Source organism: Callorhinchus milii, unplaced genomic scaffold (genome assembly GCF_018977255.1).
Source record: "Callorhinchus milii isolate IMCB2004 unplaced genomic scaffold, IMCB_Cmil_1.0 Scaffold18, whole genome shotgun sequence".
NCBI classification, from domain to species: domain Eukaryota; kingdom Metazoa; phylum Chordata; class Chondrichthyes; order Chimaeriformes; family Callorhinchidae; genus Callorhinchus; species Callorhinchus milii.
The window spans coordinates 197342-216966 of record NW_024704759.1 but is presented as its reverse complement, the minus strand read 5'-3'; the positions used below and the strand labels follow the sequence as shown (position 1 = coordinate 216966).

The 19625-nt window shown below is 44.4% G+C and overlaps 1 protein-coding gene across 2 annotated transcripts; it reads right to left on the bottom strand.

Moving 5' to 3' along the window:
* Nucleotides 1-1211: 1211 nt before the first annotated feature.
* Nucleotides 1212-18335, bottom strand: nsfl1c (NSFL1 (p97) cofactor (p47)). 2 transcript variants are annotated; one of them, NM_001292184.1, is made up of 9 exons: nucleotides 18204-18324; nucleotides 15791-15888; nucleotides 14954-15022; nucleotides 8739-8904; nucleotides 8215-8307; nucleotides 7559-7668; nucleotides 6959-7096; nucleotides 6159-6323; nucleotides 1216-1523 (listed from the first exon to the last, which is right to left on the bottom strand). In NM_001292184.1, the coding sequence occupies exons 1-9, from the start codon at nucleotides 18309-18311 to the stop codon at nucleotides 1361-1363; spliced, it is 1110 nt and encodes a 369-aa protein (NP_001279113.1). In that variant the 5' UTR covers nucleotides 18312-18324; the 3' UTR covers nucleotides 1216-1360. The 2 variants fall into 2 exon arrangements, with proteins under 2 accessions (XP_042197606.1, NP_001279113.1); XM_042341672.1 differs by lacking the exon at nucleotides 6159-6323 and having other exon boundaries at nucleotides 1212-1523; nucleotides 18204-18335.
* Nucleotides 18336-19625: the final 1290 nt, after the last annotated feature.

Sequence of the window (19625 nt, the reverse complement as noted above, 5' to 3'; positions counted from 1 at the left end):
ATCAGAAGTGACCGAAGCACCGATCTGCTTCCATGAAGTTGACGACAAACTCAATTGAAGTTGCTATCTTCTCCTCCATCTCTTCCAGGCAACGGCGAGATCACCTGACATTCCAGACAGGGGAATTTCCAATGTGTAGTTTGTAACTTAATATTGGAACTCTGCCTTGAATGCTGTTGATCATGGTTTCCGAGTGTATCAGCTGGTTCCATCCAAAAAGTCATCTAACCACTTATCTTGGTTTCTCTCCTAGTCTTGTCAGGCATTCTGATGGTTCCTTTTCCCTAATTATAAATAAAACTTGTTTGGTTTCTCAATAAAAAACACACCAGCACCACTGAACAATTGTCGCCAGTCCTTTCCAGATCCCAAATTTAAATGCTCAGTTTATAAAAAATAATTCTTGCACGTGATATTGGCTCTGATCACATCACCTGCTCAAAGTGCCTGATGTTTAACTTATGAAGCATTGAATGAGAATATGTGGATCAAGACTCCCAGTTGATACTGGTGATTTTTTCCTTGAAAAGGGAAGTGGAATTAACTATTTGAGAGGTTAAAGGGACAGTTACAGTCAAAAGGAACAAAAAAAACAATGGGAGCTCTGCTCCCAGCTCTGCTCCCAAGTAGACCTCGCTTATCCACCGCTCCCCAGAGGATAAGCCAGTTAAAGTTCTGTGCTCACACATCTAGTTATTAGACCTCCACACTATCTGATCACTTCCTGTAAACAAAGCTGAGCTTCACATAGTATCAAATCTGTACAGGACCCAGCTACACGGGGAAATCACTGGGACTAGACCAAGATTCAGCTTCCTTATTAAGGACACATTAGTGGAGTCCGATAGCTTAGTGGTTAGAGCATTTGCTTCGTAATCGAAAGGACCTGGGTTCGATGCCCGGGCAGGGCAAAACTTTGGGCAAGTTTTGTTACGCCACACTCCTCTGTTTACCTAGCAGTAAGTAGAACCCGGTTGTTAGTCGATTGGCAGATTGCTAATATTGCAAATAGACTTCAGAACTTCTTATATTTGATTGAAATTTTAAAATAATTGTGAGGAATCCCCACAAACACAATTGTAGTCAAAATAATATTTGCTGGCTTAGTGCAACAGCTTATATTTGTTTCACTTAAAACAGGCAAAAAGTGTTACACATCAATTGTCCGAATAGAATATACCTCAGTCACAAAAAGCTGTGCCACCAAATGCTTATATCTTGTAACTTTTAATAACCTTTAAAGTAATGAGTTTCATTTAAAAGCTTTTTATCCAATTTATCACAACCACCAAGTTAAACTAATGCAAAGTCCAACAGTTCAAATATTCCAGAAACACAAGGTTTAAATAATGAAGTCCAATCATTTTAGTCGCTGGACAATCACGGCATTGAGCAGATTGGCATCTTTCAAGGTCTGGTTCTCATCTGTCAGCTCTTTACTGGGAAAGGTCGTCATTAGGATGAAGGGAGTGTAAGCCAGGGCTGGGCGGGCACTCACGATAAACTGCCGGATATCCTGAATGCTGTAATCCCAGAAACATCAATTAGAAATTACATTCAATTACACGGAATTAGAGAAAAACAATTCAGTTTATTTTAGTAACTGGTTAATCTTCCACAGTATAGCAGGTGTCGCAATGCTGTCAGTCAAATGGCTTATTTTAATAGGTCAGATATCTGACCCAATTCATGCACACAGTCTTGCTTATAATGAAGGTACTGAACATTACCCATGTAACCACAGATTCCAAGATGCACACTGGCATTCCCCGATAGTTGGCAAAACGCAATACCATCAGCATAAGAACATAAGAACATAAGAATTAGGAGCAGGAGTCGGCCATTCGGCCACTCGAGCCCTGCCCCGCCATTCGATAAGATCATGGCTGATCTTCTGACCTAACTCTAATTACCTGCCCTCTCCCCATATCCCCTAATCCCTCTCTCAGTCTCAGCCTTGAAGATGTTCAAGGACTGAGCATCTACAGCTCTTCTGGGGTAGTGAATTCCATAAATTCACTGCCCTCTGAGTGAACAAATGTTTCCTCAACTCTGTTCTAAAAGGCTGACCCTTAATTTTCAGACTGTGACCCCTGGTTATAGATTCTCCTCCCGGGGAAACAGTCCCTCAGTGTCTACTTTATCAGCCCTTTCAGATTCTTATATGTTTCAATAAGATCCCCCCTAATTCTTCTGTACTCTTGAGAATACAGCCCCAGTTTATTCAGCCTATCCTCATAGGTCAGTCCCCACATCCCAGGCACTAACCGAGTGAATCTACGCTGCACCCCCTCCAGGGCAAGTATGTCTTTTTAAATAAGGAGACCAAAACTGCACACAATCCTCTCGGTGCGGTCTCACCAAGGCCCTATACAGTTGCAGCAAGACTTCCCTACTACTAATATTCTAAACCTTTAGCAATGAACGCTAACATGCCATTCGCCTTCTTAGTTGCTGCTGCACCTGCAAACTAACTTTTTGAGACTGGTGTACAAGGACACCCAAATCCCTCTGCACACTAACACTATCTGATCTCTCCCCCTCAAGAAAATAATCTGTTTTTCTATTTTTTCTACCTAGGTGAATAACTTCACACTCCCCCACATTAAATTCCATCTGCCACCTACTCGCCCACTCCCCTCGCCTATCTATATCCCGTTGCAATCTTTTTGCATCATCCTCAGAGCTTACTCTCCCACCGAGTTTAGTGTCATCCGCGAATTTAGATACGTTACATTCAATGTCCTCGTCGAGATCATTGATGTAAATTGTAAATAGCTGAGGCCCAAGCACTGATCCTTGTGGCACTCCACTAGTCACATCCTGCCAATTCGAGAATGACCCGTTTATCCCTACTCTCTGTTTTCTACCCGTTAGCCACTCTTCAATCCATGCTAATATGTTCCCATTAATCCCGTGGGCCTTAACCTTGTGCAATAGCCTTTTGTGTGGCACTTTGTCAAATGCCTTTTTAAAATCTAAATATACTACATCTACTGGTTCCCCCCTATCTAACCTACTAGATACATCTTCAAAAAACTCTAAAAGATTAGTTAAGCATGACTTCCCTTTTGTAAAGCCATGTTGACTCTGCCTAATCTTGTTATGGTCTTCCAGGAATCCCATAACGACATCCTTAATTAAGGACTCAAGAATTTTCCCTACCACTGATGTCAGACTAACTGGTCTATAGTTCCCCATCTTTTCTCTCCCACCCTTCTTAAATAGTGGTGTTACGTTTGCAATCTTCCAATCAATGGGAACCGTTCCAGAATCCAGAGAATTTTGGAAGATCAAAGACAAGCCATCCACTATCTCAGTAGCCACCTCTTTTAAAACCCTAGGATGTAGGCCATCAGGTCCAGGAGATTTATCAGTTTTAAGACCTGACAATTTACCTAAAACCATTTCTTTACTAATATTAATTCCCCAAGTTGCTCGCTAACATTGTCTTCTTGGTTCCCCTCTATTCTTGGTAGGTTTTCAGTGTCTTCTAAGGTGAAGACAGTAGCAAAGTACTTGTTTAATGACTCTGCCATGTCTTTGTCCCCTACTATAATTCCTCCCGTCTCCCCCTGTAACGGACCCACATTTACCCTTGACAGCCTCTTCCGCTTTATATATTTATAAAAACTCTTAGTCTGTCTTTATGTTCTTCGCTAGTTTGCCCTCATATTCCATTTTCTCCCTCTTAATCACTTTTTTGGTTCTCCTTTGTTGATCCCTAAAGTTCTCCCAATCCTCGGGTTTACTACTCATCTTAGCTGTTTTATAGGCTTCTTCCTTTAACTTTATACTTTCCCTAACTGCTCTAGTTAGCCACGGTTGGGCCACCTTTCCCGTGGCATTCTTATTCCTCAAAGGAATACGTGCTCGCTGGGAATTTTGCACTATCTCCTTAAACATCTGCCATTGCTGGTCTACTGTCAAATCCTTAAGTCTAATTTCCCAGTTTATTTTGGCTAAATCCTCTCTCATACCAGCAAAATTGGCTCTACTTAAATTTAAAACCTTTGCTTCGGACTTAACTATTTCTCTCTCTAACTTAATGCTAAATTCCATCATATTATGATCACTTTGCCCTAGAGGAGCCTTAATTTCCAGTTTCCTGATCAGCTCTGCTTCATTGCACAAAACAAGGTCTAACATGGCCTGTTCCCTGGTTGGCTCCTCGGCACACTGATCTAGATAATTATCCCTAATACATTCTATAAACTCTTCCTCTATCATACGTTTCCCAATTTGGTTAACCCAATCTATGTGCAGATTAAAATCACCCACAATTAATGTTTTTCCTTTACTACATGCTCTGCTAATTTCCTGATTTATACCTTGAGAGATACTGTGACTGCTATTTGGGGGTCTATAAACTACTCCCACTAGACTTTTCTACCTCTTGTTGTTACGTACCTCTACCCATACTGACTCCACTTCCTGCTTTTCTGATTTAAAATCTTTCCTCTCTACTGTTTTTATCCCATCCTTTATTAGCAGGGCCACCCCCCACTCCTCGTTTACCACATTGCCTATCTTTCCTATACACCACGTACCCTGGAATATTTAGCTCCCACCCTTGATCTCTCTGTAACCGTGTCTCAGTGATGGCTACCAGATCATACCCGTTTGTTTCTATTTGTGCATTTAACTCATTTATCTTGTTTCGAATGCTTTGTGCATTCAGATATAGCACCGTTAATTCTGACTTCAGGCTATTAGTCCTATTCACCAGTACCCTATCCCTGGGCTTCCTTTCCCCGTTTGACACCCTTTGCTCATCTCCCTGGTTAATCTGCTCTCCCACTTTCATCGGTCCTAATTTTAATTGTAACGGATTACATCCCCCCTTAGTAGTTTAAAGCCCTGTCTACCTCCCTATGTATTCGTGTTGCCAGGACATTTGTCCCAGCCCTGTTTAGGTGGAGTCCATTCCTTTGGAATAGCTCCTGTCTCCCCCAATACTGGTGCCAGTGGCCTATAAACTGAAACCCCTGCCCTCCGCACCATTCTTTTAGCCAGGTATTCAGCTCTTTAATTTTTTTTTACTGTACCAATTTGCCCCTGGCTCAGGTAATAACCCCGATATTAACACCTTCGATGTTCTACTCTTTAGCTTAACTCCCAATTCCCGGAACTTGCTCCTCAACTCATCCCTACCTATCCTCCCTACATCATTGGTCCCTGTGTGAATCATAACTATTGGATCCACACCTGCCTGTTTCAAATTTTTCTCCAGCCCAGAAGTGACATCCTACACCCTGGCCCCAGAGTCTTCTTGCCTCCTTGCTACAGCTGCAGAAAAGTGTGTCAGTCTTCCTGACTGTCTCATCCCCAATCACCACTATATTCTTTCTGACTATTCCCAGTGTGGCCTTCTGTATAGAGGCGTTGGAGTGAGTTTGCCCATCTTCCTCACAGACTTCCTTGTCCACACAGGTTGTAAGTATTTCATACCTGTTGGACAAGGTTAAAACCTGGGGTTCCTCTGCCCCTCTCTGTCAGTTCCCCTTAAGCGCCTGTCTGACCATCACCCAGTCCTGTCCGTGGCTGGCAACGGAATGTTCCCCGAGTCTCATGGGAGTGTCTGACTTCAGGATGAAACTGTCCAGGAAGCTCTCCCCATCTCTAATGCTGCGCAGTGTCTCCACCTGAGACTCCAGCTCAGCTATCCTAAGCTGGAGCTTCCTCAGTTGCAGACATTTGCCGCAGATGAACTCGCCCGGGCTCAGGGCCCTCCATCAACTCCCACATACCACATTCCTCACACATCACCAGCCAGGTCATTCTCTCCTCTCACTCTATTTATCCCTGTATTATTGTCGTTTAGAAGATATACTTCCCCTTCTGCACCTAATTCCCACTCTCACCCAATTCCTTCTCACTCTGGCCTCACCTCACTCCGGACGTAGCTTACTCTGGGCTCTCTGCTCGAGTCAGGCAGTCTTGCCTCATCTCTGGATTGTGTCAAAATAATCATTTATTTTCATTTTAATCAGAGCAGCGTACTTTTTAGGCTCATGATTTCTAATAAAATTTCCAGACTTCCATTCAGGACCCACTCATCTCATGACACATCACATCTCATCTCATCTTACACAGCCCACCCACAGCACATACTTCCTGAAACAAGGGCCAACCTTAAAATTAATTTCATATCCAACCTGTGTGTGTGGTTGAACTTTTGAACCAAACGCCCTCCATCCGCCAATCGTATCTGAATGCTGGTGGTAGCTTCAGAATCATTTAGAGTAATGGTAGAACTAGCCTTAGCTTCATTCTCTGCTTGCTGTGCAGGAGAAGATATAGTGACGAGCTGAGGTGTAGCACTGTGAACGAAAAGAGATAGTGTTGCCCTGGATCTTAATAAAGCCATAATTGTGGTTTCACTGAAGAATGCATTACTAATTATAAATTATTAGTGAAACGATAGTTAGCATTTCAAACAGAATTTATCAAGTTGTGAATGTTGTAATTTTCTACAAATATAGTACCATGAAATGGAGATCACATTCAGTAATAGGGATAATACAAAGTAATAATTATCCTTACATATGATATAGTGCTTTTCACGTCGTCTAGACATCTCAAAGCGCTTCACAGAATATGCTGAAAAGTGAATTGACTGTATATTTGTGGGCAAAAGATGGCAACCAATTGCACACAGCAGAGTCCCATAAACAGTCGTGGATTGAAGTGACCAATTTATTATTTTTTTCTTGAGGGATTATTATCAGGGATGTGAAGTTAGGAAACTTGCCCAGGGTTTTGCCCTGCTGGGAATTGAACCAAGGTCTCTCGCTTGCTCGGCAAATACGCTAACCACTGAGCTACAGGACTCCAGGGATGTTTAAACACAGCAGCAGAGTCTGGCACAGTCATACCCAAGCAGAGATATCGTGCTCACCGAGACTTGAATTAGATTATACAAAGCTGATCCTGATTTACAGTTTATCATATTTACCTTCCCAGTTTCTGCCCTTCTCCTGCAAATGCCTTAAAGGCAGCTTTAGCTTTCATGAATTCCTGATCTCGGTGATCCTCCATATCCAGGTTGACCTGCCCGCCACGGGCCAACCTCCTCAGCTCCAGAGGAATCTCCCTGTCAGGGGCAACAAGACGCATCTTTATCGTAAAAGTGAACCAATGGAAAAATTTTACTAATTTTACTCCATAGCCAATAACACAAGTCCGACATTGTACAAGGAAAAAACAGTTTCCCTCCTGTGTATAAAAGAGACAGAAATTGGGTTGGAGGTCGTCCATACGTGCATACGTGATCCCCCTCCAATAACACACTATTCATCTTTATTAGCTGTTTTGGATATGCAATGCATACAATCAAAGTTTCAGGTGTATTGCCTATGGTAAATTGGTACGTTGCCAATTAATGGCAATCACAACATCTGGGAATCTAGCCAAAATTTAAACATCGTCTCCAAAAGTTGCCAATTTATCTGGTATAATTATTTTGATCTATTTTGTGTATACGAAGATTCAAACTTTGCAAGACATCTAACAATAACACTGAAAAATCATCTGCAATTTAAATACCGTCACTAACCCTCGTCTGATCGCATCCAAGAACTGAGCATTGGCCGGGTCATTGTAATTCCTCATTTCCCCTTCATCGACACTGAAACCATTCTTCCAAAGTTTCAGTACCACATGAACCTGTTAAACATCATTCAGTGAGATCAGTATTGTCCTTAGAACAAATTAAACCATTGATTACAAAAGATCCCTACTTAAGAGTGTAATTTTAGGAATTTAAACCTGCTAATTGTGTCTCAGTTGGTAGTACTCTCTCTACCCCTCACCTCTCTCTCCCCCTCCCCTCATTCTCTCATCCCACCTCTCTCTCTTGGACCGGATGCGGCCCATGGGCCACCAGTTAGCCCATGCTGGATGCGGTCCGTAGACCTTTCTCAAATAGGGAATCCGGCCCGCGGCAGCCAAAAGGTTAGATATGACATAGCTGACATAGCTTATCACTAAAATCACAGGTGGGATTCAGCTCATCAAGCCACTCATGTCGCTAGCTCCTCCAATGGACCTACGTACACATCAATCCATTGACTGATCTTTCCTGTGTCCTTTTGATTTATATTTAATAGCAATCCCATAGTAAACAATACTTTCCATGACATGAGAATATAAATTAAGGAGCCAGTCAAATATTGTTGCATTCGGAACATGTTGCTTATACAAAACTCTTACATCTTGTGCAGATTCAGCTTTCCTTTCTCCCACAACGTAAGGTGAATGCTCTCCTTCAGCAGCACCTAGACGGTAGCCACCTCCACCAAAAGGCTGAAAAGAGAAGTTTTATGTCGCAGAAAACATTTAAAAATATCAAGTGTTTTACTGTTAGATCAAACATTCATACTGCTGTCATGGAAATAATATAATTGCTTTAATAACAAACTTAGAGGTGTAGAGGGACAGGCAATTTTTGCACTTCATTTATAGCGCGGCCACTGAAATATTGGGCCCAAACTGACAACCTATAGCAACGTAATTCTGTACTTCCAAACTACTGTACCTGACTTGCATGAGAACCTTAGTTAATTTTGTAACTGCCTAGCTTACCATGTAATTTATTTTCTTGTTTGCAAACAAAACAAACACAATGAAAATCCAGTATAAGGAGATTGCTGTTGAGCATCTTATTGCTCATCATGACACAGAACAAACTAAGCAAATATGCAAGTTACCAGCTGGCTTTTTAATACTGTACGTACTTTAGATCTACTGGATTCTCCTAGACTTCTGCCAGCTCGTTCAACAGCAACTGCACCATGTTCCTTTGCTCCTTTAAATAAATCTTCTACAACTTCATTAGAATTCTTCTTTTTTGGAGGCCCAACAATTTGCTGTCCACTTCTTTCAGATCCACCAGCATAAAACCTTGTAAAATAAAGATGATTAACATCAATGTTTGACTTCAAAAAGAGTTGCACCATTTCTAAACAAGGAATTCCATTATAATTCCCATCAACTTGTGTGAACTCTATTCCAGGACTATATTGTCTCAGTGCAAAGTTCTCATTCTATATTTTTGGTTAGCAGAGAGCACCATGGCTAATGTAACTTTGTCTTTTTTAAGGAACACCAAAATTACATTTGTATAGTGCCTTTCACGTTGTACCCTCTTATTATTGTTCCCACTGCTGGTCGGGTAATCAAAGCCAAGACATTTGTCTATTACCTGTATTTGTGTAGAAGATGTGAAAAAGCACTATATCAAATGTAAGAATTATTATTATTTACTATTTTTAACAAATCCAATATGAAATACCACAAATCAGAACAAATTTCTTTTTTTGCAGCAGGAAAGGGCATCTTGTCAGCCTCATTGTTGGCTTTTAGATTTGAAGTTTCACCATTTCAAATAAGATATCATGAGACAACCACCACTGGGTGAACTGACAATCATATTTCGAAAAGAATGAAATAACAGCATCAAATTAAATCAGAACTGTTCTGTTAAAAATCAGAATACTGTATGAAACAAGCTCAAAAACAACAACTTGCATTTATACCACACTCTTTACTCGGGGTAGTGTTTTGGAGCACTTAATAGTAGCGAAGCACTGAGCCGGGGAAGGGAGGAGATAACCGTCAGTCATCAAAGAGGCAGTACTGAAAAAGGAGAAGGAGGGAGCAACGCAGAGGGATTGAGGCAGAAAGTTTCAACGTTTCGGGATCTCCAGAATGGCCTGGGAATAGATCAACTGAAGTGTTGAGATATAGCTCATTGTAAAGCTTTGCTGTTAAACAAAAGCCCAAACTGATCACAAACACGCCATTTTTGGTTTCTTTTAAAAATAACTCACTAAACCATAGTCACTCTTGACCACTCTGTGCGCAAAACATTATTCCACCTTCCAATCTAGCTCAAGGTCTGTAATGTTTTCACTGATGTTCCCTAGACCCAAGTTCACCAAACAAGTTAATTGTATGCTTACCTCAGCCTTATGTACGTCTTCCATCATTCTAAATCAGTGAACAGCAGGATTTCTGCATTTTTTTTACATTTTTCTACAAAGTTCAATATACTAGAACAGGGGTGGGCAATTATTTTGGCTTGGCGGGCCACTTCACAAGTTTTGATAAGCTTTGCGGGCCACACATTTAATATAGATGCATAATCATAGTTCAAAATCAAGTCTTACACTTGTACATGCATAAAATAGTCTATATAATTGACATTCATTAAGATTAGGTTAAATAAAAACAACTCATTGAGCAGACATTTATTTAATATTTATTCAGTTATTCACATATTGATGAGAATGTGAGAAGCTCAATGGGAAGAATGAAAGCACTGATGTGCATTAACCGGACAATTGAAGTCAAACATCGTCTCCGTTGTTGCAATGTGGAGCACTGCTGCAAGGTGGTCATCAGTCATCACAGATCTATGTTTGATGTATTGAATTTCATCACAGAAAATGTTGATCCAAACAGCACAAGCATCCGCCGGGCATGAGCCTTTATTTTTGGAAAGGTATATTCATTAAGAGAGATGTTAAAACTGGGAAGTGGCACTGATTTGAATTGCTCCGCACATTGATCACATTGCAGGTCAATAAGCTTGAGTTGGAGGTCAAATGGGGCTTTGTCAACATCAAATGAGAAAGGTGAAGGGCCCAAAGACAGGTCACTTTTGATCAAATTGAAATCCTGGAATCGGCGATAAAATTTGACATGTAAGTCAAGTAGTGACGAAGTCTACTTTTTAAGGCTTTGATTGCAAACAGTAATCTGCTGCGAAGTTGGAAAGTGGGTGAACAGCCTGTTTCCTATCTGATGCGATAAAAGAAATAATTTTGTCATAAATGCCTTGACACTGCAATATAAATCGTGCACAAAGGCCCCCTTCCGTTGCAGTTTTGAATTCAGTTCATTCATGTGGTGCATGATATCAATGGCAAATGCGAAATCAGAGCCAATTCACATCATTCGGCTGTGGGAAATCCAAATCTTTTTGTTTCATGCCCAAAAATAAATCAATTTCTGTTCTCAGGTCCCACACTCTTTTCAAAACCTTTCCTAAACTAAGCCATCGTACATTTGTGCGATATAGAACATCCGTTTGCTCGGATTCCAATTCCTCAAGCAGAGTTATAAATTGCCTGTGGTTTAATCCTCTTGCTCGAATGTAGTTGACTACTTTTGTAGCTGCGTCTATGACATTGCTTAGTTTTAGAACGCTCTTACAGAAGACCTCTTGGTGGATAATGCAGTGTAGAAAAACAATATTCTGCTCTGGATTTGTTTCTTTGACTTGATCTTGAATTCTTTTCAGCATTTTTGCCTGTCAGATTTGGGTTTCCATCGGTGGTCACATTCACCAATTTTTTCCACTCCACTCCTAATTTTAAGATACACTTAATTACTGCCTCCAAACGTCTTCTCCAGTTGTCATACCTTTCATTGACTGTATTGATTCCAATTCTTCTGTGAGTTCAAAATATTTGGTGATACCTTGAATAAAAATTATCAACTGGGCTGTGTCTTTGACATCACAACTCTCAACGAGTGCCAGTGAAAAACATGCAAAATTGCTTACTTTATTTTGTAACTACAGATATAGATCCTCGACACATCTCACAATAGTTTGCCTTGACCAGCTAATGTTCTCAAACTGTTTTTTCTTGTCTGGGCATAAAATCGAGGCAGAGTCAACCATACATTCCTTTATAAATTCTCCTTCAGAGAATGGTTTGTTGTTCTTGGCGATTTTGTGTACAATCACGTAACTCACTCTTGTAATCTCATCCTGGGACGCAATTTGTTTTGTGAAAATGCTTTGCTCTATTTGCATTCGAATAATCATCTCATCAGCTTTCTTTCCTTTTTCTTTGGCAGAATCATTCTTATATTCGCAAGCATGTTTGCTCTCAAAATGGCGATTCAAGTTGTAGTCTTTGAGGACTGCCACACCTTCTTTGCAAATTAAGCACAGCTTTTCCATCCACACTGGTAAAAATTTTTTAGAAGTCCATGCTTTGTTGAATATTTGGCCTTCAATGTCCGCTTTCCGCTTCTTTGATAAACTCATTTCGAATTAACGTCCTCTTCAGTGAAAAGTATTGCTGCGGTTGTCACGCATGCGTTTGAAAATTTGCCGATCCGTACATTTCTGGCGTCGGCCGATTCAACACTTAAAGGAGCATGCACATAACTAAGCCGTGTGATTGGCTAATGTCAGATTCAAATGCTAAATTTGTGAGACTTTCTGGAACTGAACGAACTATAATTTTTTCTATTGCTGGACACAATGACAGGCCGGAGAGTATCATTTGGGGGCTGGATACGACCAGGGGGCGTATTTTGCCCACCCTGTACTAGAGAGTCTGAGCATGACTGACTTGGTGTGTTGTGTATGAATGTAAAATGCATGACAATAAAGATTGCATTGATGAACAACAACAACTTGGATTTATAAAGTGCCCTCCACGGCGGACAGGGTCTCAGAGCGCTTCACAGTAAGGAATCCCAGGGCCGAACCAGGGGATGGGGAGGAGCCGGGGGAGCCAGGGGGAGGGGGAGGAGCCTGGAGGGAGGGGATGGGGGTGGGGTGGGGAAGGTGACCAAAGGCGCGGTCAAAAAGAAAGGTTTTCAGCAGAGACCTGAAAATAGGAAGAGACGAGTTGAGGCGAAGGGAGTGAGAAAGGGAGTTCCAGAGCCTCGGGGCATAGTGGCTGAAGGCACGGCCGCTGAGGGTGGAGCGGAGGACTCGGGGGACGAGGAGGAGGCCAGACCCGGAGGAACAAAGGCAACGGGCACTGTTTTGAGGAGAGAGGTCAGAAAGGTCGGAGGATGCAGAGGAGTGGAGGGGTTTGAATGCAAAGGTGAGGATCTTGAAATTGATCCTCTCTGGGACAGGTAGCCAGTGCAGTCTGGTAAGGACTGGGGGGGAGCAGGGAGCGGAGTTTGGTGCGGGTGAGAATGCGGGCGACAGAGTTTTGAATAATCTGGATTTTATAGATGGTAGTGGATGGGAGGCTGGCGAGGAGGGCGTTTGAATAGTCCAGCCAAGAGGTGACAAAGGCGTGGACCAGGATTTCAGCGGCTTTTGAAGAGAGGTATTGGCGGAGACGGGCGATGCGTCGGAGGTAGAAGAAAGAGGTGCTGGTGAGGGACCAGATATGGGGGAGGAAGGATAATTGGGGGTCGAACCTGACACCTAGGTTGCGTACCGGTTCGGAGAGTTTTAGGAGGAGGTCGGGTAAGTGGAGGAAGTGAGAACCGTGAGATTTTAGACGTTGACCAGAGCCAAAAAGTCTTCCATTTTGTCAATGTTCAGCTGAAGGAAATTCGCGCTCATCCAGCTCCTGAGGTCTGACAGGCAGCTGACAGAACATCAGGGGACTGGGGGGTCACAAAGTGAGGTGGAAAAGTAGAGTTGGGTGTCGTCCGCATACATGTGGAAGTGTACCCCATGTCTGCAGATGACATCCCCAAGAGGAAGCATGTAGATCAGAAAGAGGAAGGGGCCAAGGATGGATCCTTGGGGTACCCGCAGGTGATCGGGTGAGAGCGGGAGGAGAAGCCATTTGTGCAGATGTACTGCTGGCGGTTTGTGAGGTAGGACTTGAACCAGGCGACGGAGGAAAGGCGGTGGAGGAGGATGGCGTGATCGACTGTGTCGAACGTGGCGGAGAGCTCAAGGAGGCAGAGGGAGCCCTGGTCACAGATAGAGAGGATGTTGTTTGTAACTTTCACAAGCCTCCGTACTGTGGGCGGAAACCAGACTGGAGGGGTTCGAAGAGGGAGTGGGAGGAGGTGTGCGCGGAGTTGAGGGGGGCAAGAACTGATCCGGAGCAGAGGGACTGGTTGATGACGTCAGCAGGTAGTGGGCAGAGGAGGGGGAGCTGGGTGACCAGCAAGTTAGTGGGGAGGGGGTCGAGGCAGCATGTGGTGGGTTTCATGGAGGTGATGGTGGGTGAGAGGGAGGGAGAGATGGGGAGGAAGGAATGTAGGATGAGGGTGGTGGTAGGAGCAGATGATGGTTGGGTGAGGGGGACAGAGAGGGCGTGGTGCTGGCTGACAAGATGCAGGTGGGTGAGGCTGCCTGGGGGACGTTGTGAATTTTAGATGAAAAGAAGTCCATGACCTCCTCGCTCTTGGCATTTGATACGAAGATTGAGGGACCTGAGGGGGGCCACGGAGAAGGTAGTGGGTGATGGAAAAAAGGATGTTAGGGTTGTGTTTAGCCTCCAAGATGATGTTGGAGTAGAAGGCTGTTTTTGCGCGTGTCAAGGAACGGCGGTAGCTGTAGAGACGCTCGAGACACAGTTGGCGGTGGACTGTCAGGCCAGTTTTCCGCCATCTGCGCTCGAGCAGCCGGGTTTGGGTTTTTAGGCAGATTGTTGTACCGGGGGATCAGGTGAATTTGGAGATGGTCCTGGATTTCATGTGGATGAGGGAGTTGAAGGTGGAGGAGAGGCGATCATGGAGCAGCTGGACGACTGCTTCCGGATCTCCGCGGGTGGAAGGCCAGAGGGATGCGATATTTGATGATGTTGTGAGAAACATTAGGAACAATGCAGAGTAGGAGAAGTTTCACATCACTGATGCGCAATTAATAGCTTTTTTGAGGGTCTCAGGGGGTAGCCTTTTCCAAGGGCAGTAGAGAGTGGTTGAGGGCTTGGTAGAGGAGAGAGGGATGAGAGAGGAGAAGGAGATGAGGAAGTGGTCCGAGATGGCCTTGTCCAATATGCTAAGGTCGGAAATGTTAAGGCCATGGGTGATGACGAGGTCAAGGGCATGACCACGGTTGTGGGTAGGTGAATTTATGTGAAGGGTGAGGTTTAGGGAAGGGAGGAGGGCAGTGAAGTCGGCAGAAGTGATGCAAGGGGAGTTTAGGTGGAGGTTGAAATCGTCCATTATGAGCAGGCAATGAAAGGAACAATTCAGAGAAATGACAAATTCAGCAGATCCTGACCTTTGACCCTCATCCTCATCATCTTCTTCCTCATGCCACAAATCTCTCAGAGAGGTTATGCGACCATCACTGCGAGAATAAATAACACGTATAGATTAGAAATTGATACATTACTGAAGTAATCCTAGTGAGAAACAAAATTTAATTACTCAATTTTATTTACGACATGACTGTCCATGGAGCCTGAATCGCAACACTGGTTCTGATAAACACAACAATGTGGTACTATGTTTAAGTATGGGCTTTGAAAAAAGACATAAACAAGCCTGATTCACAAAACTCCAGGACAATGGGGCTTTGAAATTAATGAATCATTACACTGAATGAAAGCATTTTTATGAGACTAATCACTCCGTTATATTCAATATTGCAAGTGAGAAACATTAGGAACAATGCAGAGTAGGAGAAGTTTCACATCACTGATGCGCAATTAATAGGACATTGAGGAAGGAGTTACATCATGCCCACAAAAGCCTTTGGCCTCAGTTTAAAAAAAAACAATTTGAAGATATTCCAACTGCTTACTTGTGGCACAGTGCCAATCAAGATTTCCTGATCATTATCTAATGACTATTGGAAAGTGTGCGTAAGAACTCATGCAGGCTCCACAGTTTTAATAGAGTGATGAGTCTGTTGGATTCTATGTCTGTGTTCACCAAGAAGCTCGGCTGCTTAAATGCAGAAACCGAGGGAACTCACCTATCAAACAGGAACCAACAAATCAGTAAAGTGTTTCTTATATAAATATAAAAGACAATATTCAAATATTCAAATATTCAAATTCAATTCAAATCTGAATCAGCAAAGTTATGAATGCTGGAGATCCATAATTCTCACCTGGGTGCCGTACTCCTAGGACCTGGGCCTGTCTCTGGCTGTGGCAAAGTGATCACATCATCATCACCTCCATCTTCATAGAAACTACCCAATGCCAGCTGTAACACCAGAAACAAGAGTCACCGCTGCCCAACATCCGCTGATATATATTACAAATCCCTTCCCAGAACGCATACAATTTCTGCTACAGGAAGTCTCGTTTAAAAGTGAAACTAAAACCATGTCTTTTCACAAAGAGTTAAGGATATCGAATATGCTACTTCAGGAGGCCTAAGACTCGGTATCAAATAATAATAAATAAATAACAATCCTTGCATCTTCTAGATGTTTCAAAGCACTTCACAGAATATACAGAGTATAAAGTGAATTGACTGTATATTTGTGGGCAAAACACAGCAGCCAATTGTGCACAGCAGCTGTGTCCCACAAACAGTCATGGATTGAAGTGACCAATTTTTTTTCTCTCTTGAGGGATTATTATTAAGCGTGTGGAATAAGCAAAGTTGCCCAAGGTTTCGCCCTGTGAGCTGAGTGCTCTAACCACTGAGCTACAGGACTCCTAATAATTGCATTAGATGCAATCAATGCCTGCAAAGTCAAAGCTCCTAACTGCTGTCCAGTGCGACTCCCTCTCCTCTCCCTGCTACTGGCCAACACAGTCAACCAGTCGCTCTCCTCAGGTTCTGTTCCTCCCCACCTCTTAAAACCGCTGTCAACACTCCCCTCCTCAAAAAACCCACCCATGACCACTCCAACCTCCCATTTCCAACCTGCTGTTCCTTGCCAAAGCTCTGGAACGCGATGTCCAGCTTTGCTCTCACATCTCCCTCCACTCCCTCCTCGAGCCTCTCCAAACTGGTTTCTGCCCTGCCCACAGCCCAGAGACAGCGCTTGTCAAGGTCACAAATGTCCTCTATCTCTGTGACCAGGGCTCCCTCAGCCTCCTGATCGCCATCCTCCTACGCCGCATCTCCTCCTTCATCCACAGTCTCCCCAGCTCCACCATGCACAGGATCCAACTGATCCAAAACCCACACTAAACTCCGTACCCCAATCACACCAGTTCTAGCCTAGCTCCACTGGCTCCCTATCGCCGAACTGGTCGATTTCAAGATTCTCACACTCCCTTCATGCCCTCTCCGACCTGCTTAACCCCCAACCCGCTGCCTCCACGCGACTGGCTCCAGCCTTCTGCGTGTCCCTCATGCCTTCCGTTCCACCATTGGCAGCCGTGCTTTCAGCCACTACGCCCCGAAACTCTGGAACTGTGGAACACGCTTCCTCTATCCCTCCGTCTTGACCCTTCATTCCCCATCTTCTGGTTGCGCCTGAAGATCTTCTTTTTCAACTGTGCCTACGGTCACCTCCCCCTCCACGTGGCTCGAGGTTGAGCTCCACCACCACCACCCTGCGTGAGGGGCACAAGTTGCAAGTTGTTGTTGACTGAGTATTTGTGGGCAAATCCAACAGTCAGCAAAGTGAGGAGCCAATTTATCTGGATCTTGGTTTAACATCTCACACGAACCTCCAACTATAAAAACTATTTGCAATTTATATAGCACCCTTAATGCAGGGTAACATTCCACAACTATAAAGTACTCCCCCCCACTCCCACACAGCTTGGACTACCAGTTCAAATCCTGACATGGTGCATAAACTCACATCCTTCAGACTCACAGGCAAGAGAGCATTATAAACTGAGCTAAGGTGACACCAGGAGCAGTACCAAGACGTGCAGGTAACTCGACATGATACCCACTGAAACCTTGAGTCACAGTTGTTGGTTATTCGTCAACACCACAACATTAAATGTTTCAAGCATTTGTGTGTTGTTCTCCCAATCATCGCACAACTGTAGCGGTTTGTGTCTGAATATCCAGCACATTCTCCCTGAAATAATTATAATAAAATATTTGAAATAAGACCTTTCACATCGGAAGGATGTTTCAAATAACTACACGGGATTTATGTCGCGAAGACATAAGGCATTAAGTCAACTGCAATGATTATTTATAAAGTCCAACAACCTTCAGGCTCCAGGGCGAGCCCGGCCGCCCGAGGCCCCCGCCCGCCCCCCGCCGCCCGAGCCCCCGCCCCGCCCGAGCCCCCGCCCCGCCCGAGCCCCCGCCCCGCCCGAGCCCCCGCCCCGCCCGAGCCCCCGCCCCGCCCGAGCCCCCGCCCCGCCCGAGCCCCCGCCGCGCCTCATCCTTACCGCAGGTCACCGACAGCAATAAGGGACAGCGGCGCAGAGGCTGCACTTCATTGCCGAGTCGCTGCTCTCAGCCCAACAGTGTCTCAGGCGCCGATCCTGAGGCCGCAACTAACCTGCGCCGATCCGTGACTCAGCTGCGCCCGGAGCCTCGCCCCAGAGCCCGGACTCGCGCCTCAGGGAGGAACCCCAGCGCCCCCTCACCTGCAGGTCGCCCCCCGCAGACTCCAGGTACAGCCGCGCCCGCTCCTCCGCCGCTCCCGTCACCGACACAAACTCGCGTATCGCTTCTTGTTGCGAAGCAGCCGCCATGTTGCGGTGTCACAGACTGAGTGTCCGCCGGACAGCACTCGGCGCAGCTTCGGGTTCCGGTGCCTCTCCCTGAACCTTCCGTCTCGAGTTACTGGTTAGCAATTAATGCATCAATTATAAATATAACCCGTGATACTTTTTATGCAGATGTTAAATAAAACTGACAACCATTTACATTTGCCTTCCATTACCTTTTCTATTTATGTATCTTTATGCAACATTGCACTAAATAATGATAATATTTGCAACGCATATAGAAAAACGTTGCCTAAAAACGTCGAGAACATCTCAAATCGCTTCACAAGTTTCTAAAGTGTGACTAATAATTTCAAGACGAATATGACAGACAATTTTCTATCTCTCTGAAAGAGTTATTCACAACTCTGCCTTTCCTGTTCTCAAACTACACCCCACCTCCAAACCCCCTTTCCTCTCCAACATACTGGAGTCGTTGCTTCGCTTCTTCCTCTCCCGCCGCTCCCCTCATGAACCCCTCTAATCAGGTTTCCTTGCCGCCCACAGCACAGAAACAGAAACCCTGGTCAAAGTGACAAATGACATTTTGTCGAACTGCCTTCTCATCCTTCTTGACCACTCTGCTGCCTTCGACACTGTTGACCACTCTAAACTCATCCATCGCCTCTCCTCCCACCTCAACCTTCATGGTTCTGTCCTTGAATGGTTCAGATTCTATCTGTCACAACACCTCCATTTCATCTCCACAAATGGTTTCCCCTCTAGCCCCCGTGCTATCTTGTGCAATGTTCCTCAGGGCTCTGTCCTCGGTCCCCTCCTCTTCAATATCTATATGCTCCCTCTTCGTTACATCATCCGCAGACATGGGGTCAATTTCCACATGTTTGCAGAACACACCCAACTGTACTACTCTACCTCCACCCTTGACTCCAGAACCACGGCTGTCATGACAGAATGTCTGTCAGACATCAAGTCCTGGATGAGAGGTAACTTTCTTCAGGTGAATGTCAACAAGACCAAGGTCCACCTGATTGCCTCCCATCAGCGCCTCTACACCTCAGGCGCGCTGACAGCATCACCATCCATGGATGCACACTCCACCTTATTAAGCCAGTCTGGAACCTTGGCGTTTTGTTTGACCCTCAACTATCCTTTCTACCCCACATCCATGCCTACCCACAACTCTGCAACATTGCCCAGTTCCAAAACTGCCTCACCCCTCAGGCCGCTGAAAACCCTTATCCACGCATTCATCACATCTATGCCAACTTCCTACTTGTTGGCCTTCCCAACTCTTCCCCCCATGAGCTGCAGATCAGCCAGAACACTGCAGCCCAT

What these genes read in the sequence shown, in the direction of transcription:
- nsfl1c (NM_001292184.1), bottom strand. Translation starts at nt 18,311, where the DNA reads ATGGCGGCTGCTTCGCAACAAGAAGCGATACGCGAGTTTGTGTCGGTG. An exon ending in CCTAGGAGTACGGCACCCAG is followed by an intron (nt 15,023 to 15,790) that starts GTGAGAATTATG and finishes TTATTCTCGCAG; the next exon opens with TGATGGTCGCATAACCTCTC. An exon ending in GAAGGGCAGAAACTGGGAAG is followed by an intron (nt 6,324 to 6,958) that starts GTAAATATGATA and finishes TTTCGTTCACAG; the next exon opens with TGCTACACCTCAGCTCGTCA.